This window comes from Oncorhynchus kisutch, linkage group LG14, assembly GCF_002021735.2.
Source record: "Oncorhynchus kisutch isolate 150728-3 linkage group LG14, Okis_V2, whole genome shotgun sequence".
NCBI classification, from domain to species: Eukaryota; Metazoa; Chordata; class Actinopteri; order Salmoniformes; family Salmonidae; genus Oncorhynchus; species Oncorhynchus kisutch.
In genome coordinates this window covers 30,555,899-30,575,422 of record NC_034187.2, presented here as the reverse complement: position 1 = coordinate 30,575,422, position 19,524 = coordinate 30,555,899, and the positions used below count along the sequence as shown (strand labels likewise).

The window sequence follows — 19,524 nt, the reverse complement described above, 5'->3', positions numbered from 1 at the left end:
AGTGTCCCAGAACCTTTTTGAGTTAGAGCTACAGGATGCAAATTTCTGCTTGAAAAAGCTGGCCTTTGCTTTCCTGACTGACTGCGTGTATTGGTTCCTGACTTCCCTGAACAGTTGCATATCGCGGGGACTATTCAACGCTATTGCAGTCCGCCATGGAGTAAATGGAGTAAACAGTGCAATGAAATACTAACTTGCAGGTTATCCTCTTGACAGCGCAACAACAACGATAGAAAAACTAAGTAGGTAAGTGAATAAATACAGCCCAATAAAATAAATGCACTTTTATTTTGTATTTTTTTAACAAATAGTTACATAGTCTATATGGAAATAACAGACATGAGCCAAGCATGTTAACCTGTAGAATGGAATAGGTTATAATACGTCTACGATTCATTTCATTTGGTCAGTTCTACCACCTCAACATTGCTAATTTTAAACGGGGTTAAATATAATATTGTAAAGTTCAGCTTCAGTCCAAAACGGGACACTGCGTTACTGTCAAAAGATATGTGGTTCAGTCAGAAAAACAATTTCTTTCCGGAACAAAAACCTCTTGGGCTGAAGCCCCGGAAACCTAGGCCTAAAGACGCCACTCATAATTCCATTGTTAAATCTTTCCTCTGTCATGTTTGTGTAGTTGTTCCTTAGTATTGCTAGCAATAGTGGATCATATTACGCTGACGTATTACATGTTGTGCAATAATTAAGGGCATGTAGCCTATATGAATCTTTATGGAACGCAGACCATACCTAGCAGTATAAAACCTGGAGTCTGGCGCATGGTTCACGACTACTGGACCGTTGTCATCTGTAATTAGTGACAATTATTAGGGTAGATTTATAGGACTCCTGTTCAACCCCTATTGTACACTTTTCTCACCTTCCAATATTTAATGGATTGACCAATTGAATATGTAAACTTTCAGGATGAATCAAACCACCGTATTTTTGATTCACCAATATAATTCTCTAAGTAAAGGCTTTTCAAACCTGTTTTTTTATTCATAAATTCTTTCCGACCCGAAATAATATACAAGATCAGAGTATTTTTTAATTAGTGCTGAAGTGAGACGAATGTGTATTTAAATTACTTTCTTTCATTGATCTCTAAAATTCGGAACATTCTCTCCATATATTCTAGTGAGTCTGAGAAAATTCGACTTAACAGGTGCTTTTCAGCCAATTTAAAGGGATGTATTTAGAAATAAATGTACTGAAAACTTATTTGAATGAAACTCCACCGGAAAATTTGTTTGCCAGGAAGTATGAGGGTTTGCAGTGGTTGAATTACATTTATTCAGCATGTGCAAGGGAACCACACCTGCAAAGCACATTTACACACCTGTTCTGTGTTTGGTGTGTCAAAGGGCTGGGTATGGTGACAACTAAAAAAACATGTTTCCATTATGTTATGAAAATTACATATATATATATATATATTATATTATGAAAGTATGTTTGTTAAATATTTTGTCACATGCATAATTGTTCCTCTGCGTGGATGTGCATGCATCTGTTTACAATACATGTTGAGTGGGTATATACCAGTATGTGTTTTGGCAACACCAAAAGGGGGTTTACATATGCACTCATAACACCATTATGAAATCATTCAAATCAAAATCAAATCAAGTGTTATTTCACACATGCACCAAATACAACAGGTGTGGGTAGACCTTACAGTAAAATGCTTACTTACAAGCCCTTAAAAAAGAAATCTAAGAAGTTTTTAACCAAGAAAAAACTGTGTTGAGAAAATACTTACTGTAAACTCAGACCCTGAGGAAGGCACAGTGCACCTCCACACAAACTATTACTCTGCACCTGCTCATGTTTTTTTAATCAAGAAAATATTTTCTAAAATAAACTAAAAAATCTGAAATAAAAATGATATATATTTTTTTGCTTTATTTTAACTAGGCAAGTCAGTTAAGAACAAATTCTTATTTTCAATGACGGCCTGGGAACAGTGGTTTAACTGCCTGTTCAGGGGCAGAACGACAGATTTGTACCTTGTCAGCTCGGGGGTTTGAACTTGCAACCTTCCAATGAGAAAAATATAAAAATAACTAATAATTAAGGAGCAACAAAAAAAACATTCATAACATCAACAGTTGTTATGTATTATGCATGTGACATCATGTAAAGGGCCCTCTTCTCATCCTCCCTCTTCCCTCTTTACTCTGCTCCCTCCTTTTTTAGACGTCCTGATTCTTGAGAACAGCCATCCCGCCGCTCCACCAACTGCTGTTTTAACACGACCCACAGCTGCTGTAGCCTCTCCTGAAAGCCCTGCAGCACCTAGATGAAGACCACACACATCGCTGTTCCACATTCGAGATACAAATATCCTTACATTACTAATTAAATTGATAAATGACTCCTCACACACCTTTTGCAGCTACTGTAGTCGTTCCTGAAAGCTCTCTCTCCTCGACTCCTCCCTCCCCTTCAGACGCTCCAACAACTGCTGCTCTAACACCTCCCACAGCCTTTGTAGCCTCTCCTGTGGCACCTAGAGGAAGACCTAGAGGAAGACCACACACATTGCTGTTCACATACGAGATACAAACATCCTCACTGCTCTTATCCCAATTACCTTCTGGCCACGCCCCCTCCCTGCAACTCACCACACCTGATCAAGCCTTTACCTTACCTACTAAAAGTACCTTGTCTTTTCATGTATGCAATAAAGTGACAACTATTTCTTGCACTTTGACTACTGCCCCATAGTGGTAGCTTACCTACATGAACCAGCCTTAGCCTATACAGTCCTTAGCTCTAGAGGCCAAATATTAATTTGACTTACATGACCAATTTATCAATGATAAATGAATCTGATAAACCTCCTGCAGCAGCTGCTGTAGCTGCTCCTGTATCTTTTCCTTCCTCCTTTTCAGGTGTCCTTGTCCTTGAGGCCAGCCATCCTGCTGTTCCCCCAACTGCTGCTCCAACACCTCCCGCGGCTGCTGTAGCCGTTGCAGAGAGCCCTGCAGCACCTAGAGAAGACCACACACGTCACTATCCCATATATGAGAAACAAACTTGCTTACATTACACTGCCACTCACACACCTGCCGTAGCTGCTGTAGTAGCTGCTGCCGCTCCTGAGAACCCTGCTCCTGCGGCCCCCCATCCCAAGGCTCCACTAATCGCAGCTCCAGCACCTCCCACCGCCGCTGTAGCCGCTCCTGAAAGCCCTGCAGCACCTAGGTTGACCACATACACATCTGTCACTGTCCCACATAAAAAAATAAAAATAAATCCAAACAGCAATGATGAACGACATCAAGTCATGTGATTTAGTAAGTTATGACATCACAAGAACCACCATTGTCCATCTTTATTTCATTCGAAAGACTGTAGCTTTCTTCGTATTTACCTGCTGACTGTAGAGCAGCAACAAGACCCCCTGCTGCTACCCCACCTCCATTTACCACGGCCGCTGCAGACATCATGCTTGCTGCATATGATCCAGCAGCAATCCCACCAGCAGTGAATCCTATCGCTCCTAGGACAACTGGTGCCATTGCCACTGCCGCAACTATGAAGGCCCAGCAGAAACACTTGTGCAAGCAACCAGAAACATACCTGGCCTCATGTTATAGGTTGACAATAGTATCACTGTCATATGAATGTTTGGCCTAAACAACAAAACAAAGTAGCAAAACCGTACATCTATACAAATTATTTGAAGCTGGTAATTGATCATTTGAATTCATGCTGACTAAATAAATAATCTTACCTGCTCCCACTGTTGCTGTTGCTGCTGCAGCAATTGTACCTGTTCCTAAATGGTAAAGAAAATATTGCTTATTTTATGATAACATCCTTTTATGGCACCTCAACTTGTAATTCGCCCAATCCATCAGAGAAACCTTGGTTGTTGATTGTAAACTAGGTACTCACCATTTTGGATTCAAAAGGTTAAAAGGACTTTTACTCAAGAAAAATGTTCTAGCCCGTCAGTCCACCCTTCATATAGTCCCAAAATGTAATTATATACACTGCAAACGAAAGCCTCATAGCTGTCCTAATAGAAAGCCTCATAGCTATCCTAATAGAAAGCCTCATAGCTATCCTAATAGAAAGCCTCATAGCTATCCTAATAGAAAGCCTCATAGCTATCCTAATAGAAAGCCTCATAGCTGTCCTAATAGAAAGCCTCATAGCTGTCCTAATAGAAAGCCTCATAGCTATCCTAATAGAAAGCCTCATAGCTATCCTAATAGAAAGCCTCATAGCTATCCTAATAGAAAGCCTCATAGCTATCCTAATAGAAAGCCTCATAGCTGTCCTAATAGAAAGCCTCATAGCTATCCTAATAGAAAGCCTCATAGCTGTCCTAATAGAAAGCCTCATAGCTGTCCTAATAGAAAGCCTCATAGCTGTCCTAATAGAAAGCCTCATAGCTGTCCTAATAGAAAGCCTCATAGCTATCCTAATAGAAAGCCTCATAGCTATCCTAATAGAAAGCCTCATAGCTGTCCTAATAGAAAGCCTCATAGCTATCCTAATAGAAAGCCTGCATTTACTTCCTGGGAAAAAATCTACAATTATGCTTTTTGACACAAAACGCATTATCATAGATATTTTCCAGGACTTCTGGTCATGCTGAATACCACTTGAAACCTATGAGTGTCATGGAGGTGGCTTTGGGACTTTAGTGGGTTTTGGCTTAGTGGGGTAATAGTTAAAAAAAAACATGGGTTACCCAAAATGGATACACACAGGATACACATTCTTACATTATAAGAGCAAAGAAAAAAAGAAAAAAAGTAAATCATCAATGATAAATTCTACTCAATAAGTCATATGATCTAAACAGTATAATCACAAACACTACCATTGGCTTCCTTTATTCCATCATGACATTAAAGCTTTCTTTGATTTTACCTATTGCGGCGCCCCCTGCAGTTGCTCCAGCAGCAACCCCAACAGTAGTCAAACCTGCCACTCCCAGGGCTACTGGTGCCCCCAACACTGCTGCAGCTGTGAAGGCCCAGCAGACAAGAGCATGCAACGAGCAAACAACCAAAAACATACATGGCTCCCTGTTATAGGAGGTTTGACAATGGTTTCACTATAATGTGAATGACTTAGGCCTAAATGACAAAAGAAAGTAGGAACACAACTGTGAAATTATTTGAAGGTAACACCTAGAAAGGGCTTAACCAATAATGTTCAGAGCAGACTAGAGATTCCTTTTCTTATTCTGACAATTATTGTGCCATTTATATTGTGTTTCTTATTCTGGCAATTATTGTTCCATTTACATTGTTTGAACTTATGTCTACAATGGATTTTGACCACAGTGTTTTAAAAAATTTTTTATAGCAAAAATCTACAAATATAATACAGATCAATCAGATTAGTGGAGTTATTGGATCAAATATAATATTCATGCTGACTAAATACATTATCTTACTTGCTCCCACGGTTGCTGCTGCTCCTGTAATGATCATCCTTTTTCCTAAATAGAAAAAAAATATTGCTCTTTTATGATATCCTGCTTGTTGACAAAGCAGGTATGTGTTAGCCAGCAAGTCACCTAGTAATTCACCTAATCCACAACAGTAGCCTAACCTATTGTAGTTTGTTGAAAGTAAACTAGCTATTCACTATTTGGGATTTGAAAGGTTAAAAGGGTGCATTTTACTCAAAACCCATCCTCTAACCCAAGGGGGGCAAAGTATGTATATTTCGTGGTATCCGATTATTGAGAATTTTCCAGAACATGTGTGGCCATTATACATTTCAGTCCACACAGCTATCCTGCATTTACTACCTTTAAAATATCCATGACACAAAACACATCATCATGGATATTTTCCAGGATTGCTAGTCATACTTAATATCACTTGACAACAGGAAACCTTGGAGTGTCATTGAGTTGGCTTTGTGAGTTTGGTGGGCTTTAGCTCAGTGGGCTAATACTTAAGAGGAATACAGATGACCCAAGATGGATGCAGACATGTGACCTGTATTGCTGTGACCTGGAATCAACACATTATGTTCTGTTATTAAATATAGGTTTGTTTTGGTAAATTCTAAACGTGTTTTGTACTTAACACTCTCTGGCCAACTATTAAATGTTTTCATAAGTATTTATGAACTTTAAACATTATGGGTGCATGTTGCTATTAGTACAAATGTTGAATATGGTGCTCCCATTTTGATGATCAGAATTGTGATAGTTTTGGGATGTTCTGTTTGACTCACTGTTCTGTTTGATTCTTTGTGAATCATCTGGGTCCTGAGGCTCCTGACAGTCCCGAGGCTCCTGACAGTCCCGAGGCTCCTGACAGTCCCGAGGCTCCTGACAGTCCCGAGGCTCCTGACAGTCCCGAGGCTCCTGACAGTCCCGAGGCTCCTGACAGTCCCGAGGCTCCTGAGCATTGCTGAAGTAAACAGTGAGGGCATCAATCATTACTGCACATGTTTCAGTCATTGTCAGGGTATTTAAGATGCACAGTCCCTCATTGCCAAGGCAAGCGCTTAACAATGTTATCTTCTCTTCGTCTGGCAAGCCTGTTATGTCTGCCCTGTATAATGTACAATTCTAAATATTCTATCCAGTCATTCCAAGGCTCCTGCAGCTCACCGGGTACCGGCAGAGATATGGTCGGTGCACTACACAAAATATTGTGTCCCTTTTACTTTAAAAAAATGTAGGTAACTATTTGCATCAGCTTTTTAAGTAAATCCAAGAAGGAGGATATTTTAAGTATAATATGCTTCACTTTTAGTGTATTACAAACTCAAATATATTAAGTGCAAACAACTGGATCTCAAAATTTCCTTTCATCCAACTTCATTTTATCAGGTTCAGAACAGTTATTTTATTGTTTAGCCTGCTTAAGTCCTTCAAGTCCCAGAACTAATGTTATAAGTTTGATATACTTAATTTAATTAGTTACCAAACTACTATTGTAAGATTAATTTGCTGAATCTTCTCAGTATCGTAATTGATATTCTATGTTTAATCTACAAATGTAGTAACTTATTGTATTCAGGTTAGTAAAATGTATTTAAATTGGGTTCCTACTACTCAAATATATACTCACAACTATACTTAAAAAGCTGATGTAAATAGTTGCCTCAACATACTTTAATAATAATAATTTACTACAAATGGTTATTTCTATACAAGGGAATATGCAAAAAGAAACAACAGTGTTCAACTTCAACATCTTTATTTTGAATAAAATTAATGTTATAATTTCTTCAAACTCAAATTGCCCCTTAAACCCTACTCCTTAGGCATTTGTGGAGAGCTCATTATTATGTCATCTGTAAGCATTCTGGGTATAACTACACCTTGCCTCCTTAGGTAAAGTTACCTGTACATCCAGATAGCTTGCACCTGACTACAAATAATTTCAGATGTTCACAACTGCATAAGGTTTAGGCGATAGTTTGGAATTAGCACTTTAGACAAAGCACAATATGAACTTTAGCTCAAATACCTCATTCAAACTGTTTTAGATTAATTAAAACATGGGTTTTCAAAACATACATTGCACATATTGTTACAAAATACAGTGGCAAGAAAAAGTATGTGAACCCTTTGGAATTTCCTGGATTTCTGCATCAATTAGTCATAACATTTGTTCTGATCTTCATCTTAGTCACAACAATAGACAAACACAATGTGCTTAAACTAATAACACACACGATTGTGTTTTTCTATATTGAATACATAATTTAAACATTCACAGTGTAGGTTGGAAAAAGTATGTGAACCCCTAGGTTAATGGCTTTTCCAAAAGCTAATTGTAGTCAGGAGTCAGCTAACCTGGAGTCCAATCAATGAGACGAGATAGGAGATGATTGTTAGAGCTGCCCTGCCCTATAAAAAACAGTTACAGAATTTGAGTTTGCTATTCACAAGAAGCATTGCCTGATGTGAACCATGCCTCGAACAAAAGAGATCTCAGAAGACCTACAGTAAGATTCATTGTTGACTTGCATAAAGCTGGAAAGGGTCTCTAAAAGCCTTGATGTTCATCAGTCCACGGTAAGACAAATTACCTATAAATGGAGAAAGTTCAGCACTGTTGCTACTCTCCCTAGGAGTGGCCGTCCCGCAAAGATGACAGCAAGAGCACAGTGCAGAATGCTCAATGAGGTTAAGGTGAATCCTTGAGTGTCAGCTAAAGACTTACAGAAATCTCTGGAACATGCTAACATCTCTGTTGACGAGTCTACGATACGTAAAACACTAAACAAGAAGCCACTGCTGTCCAAAAAAAACATTGCTGCAAGTCAGAAGTTCGCAAAAGAGCACCTGGAGGTTCCACAGCGCTTCTTGCAAAATATTCTGTGGACAGATTCAACTAAAGTTGAGTTGTTCCTGGAGAAAAAAAAGGCACAGCACACCAACATCAAAACCTCATCACAAATGTAAATTATGGTAGAGAGAGCATCATGATTTGGGGCTGCTTTGCTGCCTCAGGGCCTGGACAGCTTGCTATCATTGACGGAAAAATGAATTCCCAAGTTTATCAAGACATCTTGCAGGAGAATGTAAGGCTATCTGTCCGCCAATTGAAGCTCAACAGAAGTTGGGTGATGCAATAGGATAATGACCCAAATCATCAGAAGTAAATCAACTACAGAATGGCTTCAACAGAAGAAAATACGCCTTCTGTAGTGGTCCAGTCAGAGTCCTGACCTCAATCCGATTTAAAATGTTGAGGCATGACCTCGCGCGCGGTTCACACCATACACCCTAAGAATATTGCTGAACTGAAACAGTTTTGTAAAGAGGAATGGTCCAAAATTCCTCCTGGCCGTCGTGCAGGTCTGATCCGCAACTACAGAAACCCTTTGGTTGAGTTGCTGCCAAAGGAGGGTCAACCAGTTATTAAATCCAAGGGTTCACATACTTTTCCCACCCTACACTGTGAATGTTTACACAGTGTGTTCAATAAAGACATGAAAATGTATAATTGTTTGTGTGTTATTAGTTTAAGCAGACTGTCTAGCAAATTTTATGACCAATTTATGCAGAAATCCAGGGGGGGATCTTCTGAACAGATAAGGACAAAAGATGATCTGAGAGCCATAATGCTATTGGGAAACCCCTCCCAAAGCATGTGCAGAGTGAGAATGTTCAGACTAATCTTGACTAATCTTTAATGCATATTTCATTGTAGATTAGAATATTAGGTCAAGACGAAAAAATATTTTGATCAATATACATTTTCTACCTACATTGACTATTTTCATTCAGCTGTATGTTGTACCCGAGTGAGCTCAAACAGGGCTGGCCATCTTTCTTCTAAGTCTTTCAAAGGAAGGGCCTGAACGACATTATGGCACTCACAATGTTGTAGTTGTCACATATTTGTACTTCTCCCAGTAGCTCCACTCACTCCCTCTCCAGGGTCTCATCTGTTTCTCCAGCAGGGTGGGGTGGGAGGTAATTTACCTATGCCTTCTTTGTTTTTGTTTTTATATTCCTGTCCTCTGGTGATTTTCTCTAGAGTTCAAATAAAATCAAATTTTATTTGTCATATACACATGGTTAGCAGATGTTAATGCGAGTGTAGCGAAATGCTTGTGCTTCTAGTTCTGACAGTGCAGTAACATAACAATAATATCTAACAGTAATATCTAACAACTCCCCAACAACTACCTAATACACACAAATCTAAAGGGGTGAATGAGAATATGCACATGTAAGTATATGGATGAGCAATGGCGAAGGTGCAATAGATGGTATAAAATACAGTATATACATGTGATATGAGTAACGTATTATTTAGCATTATTTAGAGTGCATTGTATAAAGTGACTAGTGATCCATTTACTAAAGTGTCCAGTGATTGGGTCTCAATGTAGGCAGCAGCCTCTGAGTTAATGATTTCTGTTTAGCAGTCTGATGGCCTTGAGATAGAAGCTGTTTTTCAGCCTCTCGGTCCCAGATTTGACACACCTGTACTGACCTCGCCTTCTGGATGATAACGGTGTGAACAGGCAGTTGCTCGGGTGGTTGATGTCCTTGATGATCTTTTGCCCTTCCTGTGACATCGGGTGCTGTAATGGTCATGCTGTTTCCTGAAGTCCACGATAATCTCGCTTGTTTTGTTGACGTTGAGTGAGAGGTTGTTTTCCTGACACCACACTCCGAGTGCCCTCACCTCCTCCCTGTAGGCTGTCTCGTCGTTGTTTGTAATCAAGCCCACTACCGTTGTGTCGTCTGCAAACATGATAATTAAGTTGGAGGTGTGCATGGCCACGCAGTCATGGGTGAACAGGGTGTACAGGAGAGGGCTGAGCATGCACCCTTGTGGGGACCCAGTGTTGAGGTTCAGCGAATTGGAGATGCTGTTTCCTACCTTCACCAACTGGGGGCGGCCCGTCAAAGTCCAGGACCCAATTGCACAGGGCGGGGTTGAGACCCAGGTCCTCCAGCTTGATGATGAGCTTGGAGGGTACTATGGTGTTGAATGTTGAGCTGTAGTCAATGAACAGCATTCTTACATAGGTATTTATTTTGTCCAGATGGGATAGGGCAGTGTGGTGGCGATTGCATCGTCTGTGGACCTGTTGGGGCGGTATGCAAACTGAAGTGGGTCTAGGGTGGCCGGTAAGGTGGAGGTGATATGATCCTTGACTAGTCTCTCAAAGCACTTTATGATGATAGAAGTGAGTGCTATGGGGCGGTAGTCATTTAGTTCAATTATCTTTTCCTTTTGGGTACAGGAACAATGGTAGCCATCTTGAAGCATGTGGGGACAACAGACTGGGATAGGGAGCGACTGAATATGTCTGTAAACACACCAGCCAGCTGGTCTGCGCATGCTTTGAGGACGCGGCTAGGAATGCCGTCTGGGCCAGCAGCCTTGCAGGGTGTTTAGTTTGTCTGGAAGTGTGACGTTGCTGTCCGTGACATGGCTGGATTTCATTTTGTTGTCTGTGATTTCATGTAGACCCTGCCACATACGTCTCGTGTCTGAGCTGTTGAATTGTGACTCCACATTGTCCCTGTACTGGCATTTAGCTTTTTTGATTGCCTTGCGGAGGGAATAACTACAATGTTTATATTCAGACATATTCCCAGAACTGTTTCCATGGTTAAATGCGGTGGGTCGCGCTTTCAGTTTTGTGCGAATGCCGCCATCCATCCACGGTTTCTGGTTAGTGTTAGGGTTGCGTCAATTAGAATCTGGTATCAGGATAAATATGACATTGAGTCACCGATTGTATACTATGTATTTTTTATTAGCTAAGCATTAAGTGGTACATGCAATTTTCATATACACGGGCTCTCTGTCCCACCTCGCAAGGCAAACAGAGAACTGACTTGTTCCTTACAAAGATATAATAATATACTCGACGGAAGTAGTTCCTGCTTCCGAGCCGGCCTGTCAGAGTAGAGACTGGGCATGGTTTAAACTCACTCAGCCTTATCGTTGATTGTTGGCGCACAGGCTGGTCCCAGCCTCCTAAGCGCTTCAGCAGTCAGTCGTTGTAGTTGTGTAGAATATCTATGCGCTCACACACTCAATACAGTTCTCACACCTGATTCCTGTTATCTAACAAAAGACCGTTTGTTCCCGCAACACTACGTTCTGAATGTGCCCTCACAACTCATTGCACAGTGCCGGTCTTCATGTTATTCTGTATGTTTCCATCACGAGAAAGGCCCATGGCCCTGAAACTGGTAACAATGTCTCAAGTCAGCTGTGTTGCATAACACATATACCCACACAAGCCAACAGCAAATAATATTCCATCACATATGATATGGTAAGGGCTATAGTGTATAACACAGAACCTCACATTAGGGTTGGTTTTAATAGTCAACATGGTTGATTAAAATAACCAACTCATCATCAATCTTTCATTATTTGAATCAGCTGTGTAGTGCTATTGGCAAATACTCACATCAAAAATGGTGGTGTCCGTGGCACACACTCGATGAACAGTTGAGGAAGGGGCCGACATGCGAGCAATCTCATTGGTCCATGTACAGCCCACATAGGTTACGATAATGATAAGCCTTACACGGTTTACACACCTGTGATAATGTTAACCATCAAGCTACAAAAAGCATCAAGCCTTCTATAATGCTTCTTATACTTTCACTTTCGAGCTTCAGGAACGAGATCTCCGCCCAGTTTCCATTTCAGGGAAGTGAGTGTAGGTTTACAGCCAGAGTCGCATATGTGAAGCGAGAGACACAACTCTGCACTTTGTCCTGGGTGAAATAAGACGCAATGCAGACAACGCGGTTAGTGTAGTTTTTTGACTGGAAGGCAATGGGATTGTGTCGCATTTGGTCAAGAAAAACATGTATTGTTCATTGATAACGTTGGACATAACTAAGAGACCTCAGTGCCGTACTTGCGAACATAAGCAACAATTTAAAGTTAAATGGATTCTCGAGTTAAAAATGCATATCAGCCAATGAAAAGCGTCGATTTACTTGCATGTGGCAGAAAGCTAAATTGTAGTTGGCTGAGTTCAATACTTTTGTACGTTCTGGGACATTCAATTGATAGGAAACAGTGCTGTACTGAAAAACGGGGAGAGGTTGGATTATGTATGGAGCCAGATAGCTGCCAAAAGGTTGAACGTATGTATCGTTAGGATCGTAAGAAAACCCATACTTAAATTGTTAGGATTGTAAGAATAGCCATGTGTGAAACATGAAACATAAACATTTCATTTAATCTGTGAACATACAATTATGGACAAACATTTAAGGCTTGAGTAAATCTTGTGTTGCAATTCTGATGTACCTTTCAGAGTTTTGGCAGTTTTATCTCACCCCCCCCCCCCCCCAAAAAAGTATAAAGTATAAGTATAAGTATAAGGTATCCTGCACATTTTCTAGTCTAGTCTCCATCCTTTAATACTCCTCAGTTGAGTTTACTTCACAGTTAGGTCGCTAATGTAATGGATTTTCCAGTGCAAGTCAAGATAGCACTAGCTGTATTACGCTGACAAGAGTGAAGTTGCAGTCCGCTAGGTGTCTCTACAGCATGGGCATATAACTGGGTGACGTGGACATCCCCATGCATGCACCTTCTCAAAATACGACTAATTCAATATTGCACCATAGACATTTATTTCATCACTCAAAATCTTGCCAAAGCATATTCTGTTTGAGGGGTTAATATGAATTAAAAATGATTTGACATGATTTATATGAATTGGGTCATGAACATATGGACTTTGAAATGAACAAGGGAGAGGGTAAATGAAGGCTAAGTCTGGCATAAGCTTATTACCACACTTTACAATAACTCTGTTACAGTGGTTTTAGGTAGTCTCCATATAGGCTATTCCCTCCATCGCAACACTGCTGCTCAGTAGAAGAGCTTGTGATCTCCATTCAGCACCTTCTGATTTTTTTATTATTATTTTTAAATTTAACTAGTAGTGTCAGTTAAGAACAAATTCTTATTTACAATAACGTCCTACCAAAAGTCCTCCTTTTGGGATGGGGACTTGTTTTTTAAATTTTTAAAAAATAGGACAAAACTCATCACGACAAGAGAGAGACCACAACACTACATAACATGGCAGCAACACATGACAACACAGCATGGTAGCAACACCACACGACAACAACATGGTAGCAACACAACATGGGAACAGCACAACATGGTAGCAGCATAAAACATGGTATAAACATTATTGGCCACAGACAACAGCACAAAGGCAAGAAGGTAGAGAAAACAATACATCACGTGAAGCAGCCACAACTGTCAGTAAGAGTGTCCATGATTGAGTATTTGAATGAAGAGATGGAGATAAAACTTTTGAGTGTTTTTTTGCAGCTCGTTCCAGTCACTAGCGGCAGCTAACTGAAAAGAGCAGCGACTCAGGAATGTGTGCACTTTGGGGACCTTTAACAGAATGTGACTGGCAGAACGGGTGTTGTATGTGGAGGATGAAGGCTGCAGTAGGTATCTCAGATAGGGGGGAGTGAGGTCTATAGGGTTTTATAAATAAGCATCAACCAGTGGGTCTTGTGACCGGTATACAGAGATGACCAGTTTACAGAGGAGTATAGAGTGCCACTGTGTCCTATAAGGAGCATTGATGGCAGAATGGTAAAGAACATCTCAAGAGCACCCTTACCTGCTGATCAATAAATTACATCTCCGTAATTTAGCATGGGTAGGATGTTCATCTGAATCAGGTTTAGTTTGGCAGCTGGGGTGAAAGAGGAGCGATTACGATAGAGAAAATCAAGTCTAGATTTTAACCTGCAGCTTTGATATGTGTTGTGGGAAGGACAGTGTACCGTCTAGCCATACTCCCAAGTACTTGTATGAGCTTGTATCAAGCTCTAAACCCTCAGAGCTAGTAATCACACCGGTGGGGAGAGGGGCATTTTTCTTACCAAACCACATGACCTTTGTTTTGGAGGTGTTCAGAACAAGGTTAAGGGCAGAGAAAGATTGTTGGACACTAATAAAGCTTTGTTGTAAAGCATTTAACACAAAATCCGGGGAGGGGCCAGCTTAGTATAAGACATCGGCATATAAATAGATGAGAGAGCTATTTTGTTGATGTAAATTGAGAAGAGCGTGGGGCCTAAGATCGAGCCTTGGGGTACTCCCTTGGTGACAGGCAGTGGCTTAGACAGCAGATGTTCTGACTTTATACATTGCACTCTTTGAGAGAGGTAGTTAGCAAACCAGGCCAAAGACTCCTCAGATACACCAATACTCCTTAGCCGGCCCACAAGAATGGAATGGTCTACCATATCAAAAGCTTTGGCCAAGTCAATAAAAGTAGCAGCACAGCATTGCGTAGAATCAAGGGCAATGGTGATATAATTTAGGACCTTTAAGGTTGCGGTGACACATCCATAACCAGAACGGAAACCAGATTGCATACCAGAGAGAATACTATAGACTTCAAGAGAGCCAGCCAGTAGATTATTGACAAGTTATTCCCACACTTTTGATAAACAGGGCAAAATAGAAATTGGCCTATAACAGTTAGGATCAGCTTGATCTCCACCTTTAAATAAAGGATGCACCGTGGTTGCCTTCCAAGCAATGGGAACCTCTCCAGAGAGGAGAGACAGGTTAAAAAGGTCAGAGACAGGCTTGGAGATAATAGGGGCTCTCACCTTAACTTCTTAAGGTATAGGGGGCAGCATCTTCACTTTTGGATAAATAGCATGCCCAATTTCAACTTTCTGCCTCTCATGCCAAGAATATAAGATATGCATATTATTAGTAGATTTGGATTAAGTTTCTAAAACTGTTTGAATCATGTCTGTGAGTATAACAGAACTTATGAAGCAGGCAAAACCCCGAGGACTAACCGTTCAGAACTTTTTTTGAGGTCTCTGTCTGTTCAGTGAGTTCTCATTGGAAACAATATTTCTTAGGAACTCGTTTTCAGTTCGAGGTTTGAGGTTTGAGGTTATTCATTTGTACAATGAAGATGTACGGCCATGTACGGCCATCTAGGAACTGCGTAACACTGTTGAGAGTTGCGCAAAACTTGAAAAGTAGCTTGGTTTGTTGTCTTCCTGTATTGAACACAGATAGACCCGTCTTCAATTTTATCAATTATTAACGTTTAAAAATACCTAAAGTTGTTTTACAAAAGTAGTTTGAGGCAACTTTTGAAATATTTTGTAGTGATTTGGAAGCTGTTTTTTTCTGGATCAAACGCGCCAAATAAATGGACATTTTGGATATATATGGACGGAATTAATCAAACAAAAGGACCAATTGTGATGTTTATGGGACATATTGGAGTGCCAACAAAATAAGCTCGTCAAAGGTAAGGCATGTTTTATATTTTATTTCCGCGTTTTGTGTAGCGCCTGCAGGGTTGAAATATGCTACCCTATTTGTTTACTGTTGTGCTATCATCAGATAATAGCTTCTTATGCTTTCGCCGAAAAGCCTTTTTAAAATCTGACATGTTGGCTGGATTCACAACGAGTGTAGATTTAATTTAGTATCTTACATGTGTGATTTAGTGAAAGTTAGATTTTTATATAATTTGCCGCGGTGCATTTCCCTGGCTTTTGGCCAAGTGGGTGAGCAGGAAGGTTTATTCTCCAGTTCTTTAACCATTTTCCAGAACTTCTTGGGGTTAGATCCACAGAGAGAGAACTGCTCCTTAAAGTAACTAACTTCGGCCTTCTGGATAGCCTGAGTGCACTTATTTCTCATTTGCCTGAACGAGAGTTAGTCAGCCTGAGTATGTGTATGCTGAGCCTTTCGCCAAATGGAATTCTTGAGGTGAAGTAACTTTGACAGATCACAGTTCAACCAGGGTCTGAACCTGTTTTTAATTCTCATTTCCTTTATGGGGGTGTGTTTGTTGACAATATCACTGAAAATATTAAAAAAGAAGTTCCAAGCGTCTTGGACAGAGGGGATCAAGCTGATTCTATACCAAGTTACAGAGGCTAGTTCATGAAGGAAGGTTTTTTAGCAAGCGTCTATGACAAATCAGGACAGGTCGTTTCACTGTGCAGCCATTACAAACAAAGGCTGTAAAATAGTGATCACTAAGGTCATTACAGAAAACACCAGACTGATACCTATCAGGATTATTTGTGAGGATAACATCAAGGAGAGTAGCCTTTTGTGTGTGTTTGGAGTCATACCTTGTTGGATTGGTAATAATCTGAGAAAGATTTAGGGAGTCCCATTGCTTTAGGACTTGGTCAGGTGGTTTAAGTATGTCCCAGTTTAGGTCATCTAGCTTGACAAATTCAGACTTAATGTAAGGGACCAGGAGAGAGCTTAGGGCAGGTAGGGTACAGGCCGGTGCTGATGGAGGACAATAACACCCAGCAACAGTCAACAAAGAGCTATTGGAAAGTTTAATGCTTTAAACCAGCAAATCAAATTGTTTGGGGACAGACTTGGTGGAGACAACCGAGCACTGATGATGTTGCTTGGTAAAGATTGCCACTCCACCACCACCTTGGGAAGATCTGTCTTGCCGAAAAACGTTATAACCTAAAAGGTTAATATCAGTGTTCAACATACTCTTTCTTAACCACGTCTCAGTAATGAACAACACATCTGGATTGGAGCTGTGAACCCACACTTTCAATTGATAATTTTTAGGTAATAATTTGAGTAAAGCCAGAAGATGCCCTTCTGAAGGCATGCAATCATATATATACTCAAATGTAGGCCTATTTGACTACTAGCCAAATAAAGTGGAGCATGCATGATGCGTGCAACTCATCATTCCAACCTATTTTAACATTTAATTCATCCTTCATTCAGTTCAGTCAGTCAGTATGTCATCCATTCTGTCATTTGTCTGAGTTGCAATAGGAACTAAATCAAAAGAGAATAGAACAGTCTTATCCATTTGTTTATTGAAATCCAAGTGTGTATTCAAAATCATCTAAATTCTCCAAAGTTCTTAAGCCTATTACTTGAATAACTCAATGTTTAATTTAGGCCTATCCAAATAAACAAATAGGCCTTCAACTTGTAGGCATTGCAATTTAGGCTATCATTTTTAGTACTGGTGTCTTGCGGAATCCTAATGATACCTACAGTATGTTCAACCATTTGGCAGCTATCTGGTATGGAGACAGATACAGTAGCTGCCAAAAGCTTGAACGTATGTATCGTTACGATCGTAGGACTCTATGGCTGCATGTTTATGCCAGACTTAGCCTACATTTAACCTCTCCCTTGTTCATTTAAAAGTCCATATGTTCATGACCTGATTCATACAAAACATGTCAAATTATTTTAAATTCATATTAATCCCTCAAACAGAATATGCTTTGGCAAGATTTTGAGTGATGAAATAAATGTCTAAATGTTCTATAAAAAATATTTTGAGTAGTAAAGACTCCAGTGGTCATACATAATTCATAGAATAATAATAAGTGTTTGGTGAATCTATGTTTCATTATTCCTGGTATATACTACTGGTTATGATTGCAGACAGAGCCCAGAGAATGGGATGGTGCAATATTGAATTAGTCATATTTTGAGAAGGTGCATGCATGGAGATGTCCACGTCACCCAGAGATATGCCCATGCTGTAGAGACCGACACCTAGCGGACTGAAACTTCACTGTTGTAGGCATAGTACAGCTAGTGCTATCTAGACTTGCACTGGAAAATCCATTATATTAGTGACCGAAATGTGAAGTAAACTGAGGAGTATTAGAGAATGGAGACTTTTAACTTGAAAATGTGCAGGATTCCAGAGACTCTGGGTTCGAGCCCAGGCTCTGTCGCAGCCGGCCACGACCGGGAGGTCCATGGGGCAACGCACAATTGGCCTAGCGTCGTCCGGGTTAGGGAGGGTTTGGCCGGTAGAGATATCCTTGTCTCATCGTGCACTAGCGACTCCTGTGGCGGGCCGGGGCGCAGTGCACGCTAACCAGGTCGCCAGGTGCACGGTGTTTCCTCCGACACATTGGTGCGGCTGGCTTCCGGGTTGGATGCGCTCTGTGTTAAGAAGCAGTGCGGCTTGGTTGGGTTGTGTTTCGGAGGACGCATGGCTTTCGACCTTCGTCTCTCCTGAGCCCGTACGGGAGTTGTAGCGATGAGACAAGATAGTAACTACTAACAATTGGATACCACGAAATTGGGGAGAAAAGGGGGTAAAATAAAAAATGTGCAGCATTAGGGCTGTAACGGTGATCATATTACCGCCACACCGGCGGTCACGAGTAATGAAGGCAGTCAAATTCCACTTGACCGTTTAGTCACGGTAATTAGGTTTCTCCAAGCTCTGATGTTGCTGATGGTCATTAGTAGCCTACCAAACTTGCTAACTACCTGATACTCAGCACTCTATTGTCCCGCTAATCACTCTGACATCACTGCAAATGTGATCGAAAATCTAATTAAACACCTAATGAGAGCCCATGAGCTCATGTTGAAAATCTAATCAAACACCTACTGAGAGCCCATGAGCTCATGTTTAAAATCTAATCAAACACCTAATGAGAGCCCATGAGCTCATGTTGCGCAACATTTCTGTAGGCTATGCAATTGCATGATATGGCTTCTTTAAAAAGAGGAGGATCCCATCAGCTTTTCATAGGCTAGGCCTACTATATTTATATCTCATCATTCCTAATATTAAGCACAGAGCTAGTAAGGTGGGGGGGGGGGGGGGGGGGGGGAACGTCATATACACATGTAGTACACAGTGCAATGAAATGCTAACTTGCAGGTATTTCAATGAAATAAATTCACTAATTATTATATATATATATATATATATATGTTTTTTTTTTTTTTACAAATAGTTACATAGCCTATATGAAAATAACAGACATGATCCAAGCACTTTAACCTGTAGAATGGAATAGGTTATAATACGTCTACGATTCATTTCATTTGGTCAGTTCTACCACCTCAACATTGCTAATTTTAAACGGGGTTAAATATAATATTGTAAAGTTCAGCTTCAGTCCAAAGTGGGACACTGCGTTACTGTCAAAAGATATGTGGTTTAGTCAGAAAAACACAATTTCTTTCCGGAACAAAAACTTCTTTGGTTGAAGCCCTGGAAACCTAGGCCTAA

The 19,524-nt window shown here is 40.4% G+C and overlaps 1 protein-coding gene across 2 annotated transcripts; it reads right to left on the bottom strand.

The window, feature by feature from the left end:
- Positions 1-269: 269 nt before the first annotated feature.
- On the bottom strand, positions 270-12,227 carry LOC109903987 (predicted GPI-anchored protein 23). Of its 2 annotated transcripts, XM_020501037.2 has the most exons (11): positions 11,902-12,156; positions 9,335-9,490; positions 6,226-6,404; positions 5,432-5,476; positions 4,900-4,995; positions 3,749-3,793; positions 3,386-3,547; positions 3,078-3,212; positions 2,850-3,002; positions 2,396-2,530; positions 1,276-2,304 (listed from the first exon to the last, which is right to left on the bottom strand). In XM_020501037.2, exons 2-11 carry the CDS (start codon positions 9,400-9,402, stop codon positions 2,162-2,164), a joined length of 1,161 nt encoding a protein of 386 aa, XP_020356626.2. In that variant the 5' UTR covers positions 9,403-9,490; positions 11,902-12,156; the 3' UTR covers positions 1,276-2,161. The 2 variants fall into 2 exon arrangements, with proteins under 2 accessions (XP_020356625.2, XP_020356626.2); XM_020501036.2 differs by lacking the exon at positions 9,335-9,490 and having other exon boundaries at positions 270-2,304; positions 11,902-12,227.
- Positions 12,228-19,524: the final 7,297 nt, after the last annotated feature.

Excerpts from the sequence above, each read along its gene's own strand:
- LOC109903987 (XM_020501036.2), bottom strand. The coding sequence starts at position 11,996 with ATGTGGGCTGTACATGGACCAATGAGATTGCTCGCATGTCGGCCCCTT. Across the intron at positions 4,996-5,431 it reads AGCAGCAACCGTGGGAGCAA|CTGCAGCAGTGTTGGGGGCA; the intron begins GTAAGATAATGT and ends GGGCCTTCACAG. Across the intron at positions 2,305-2,395 it reads GACTACAGTAGCTGCAAAAG|GTGCTGCAGGGCTTTCAGGA; the intron begins GTGTGTGAGGAG and ends GTCTTCATCTAG.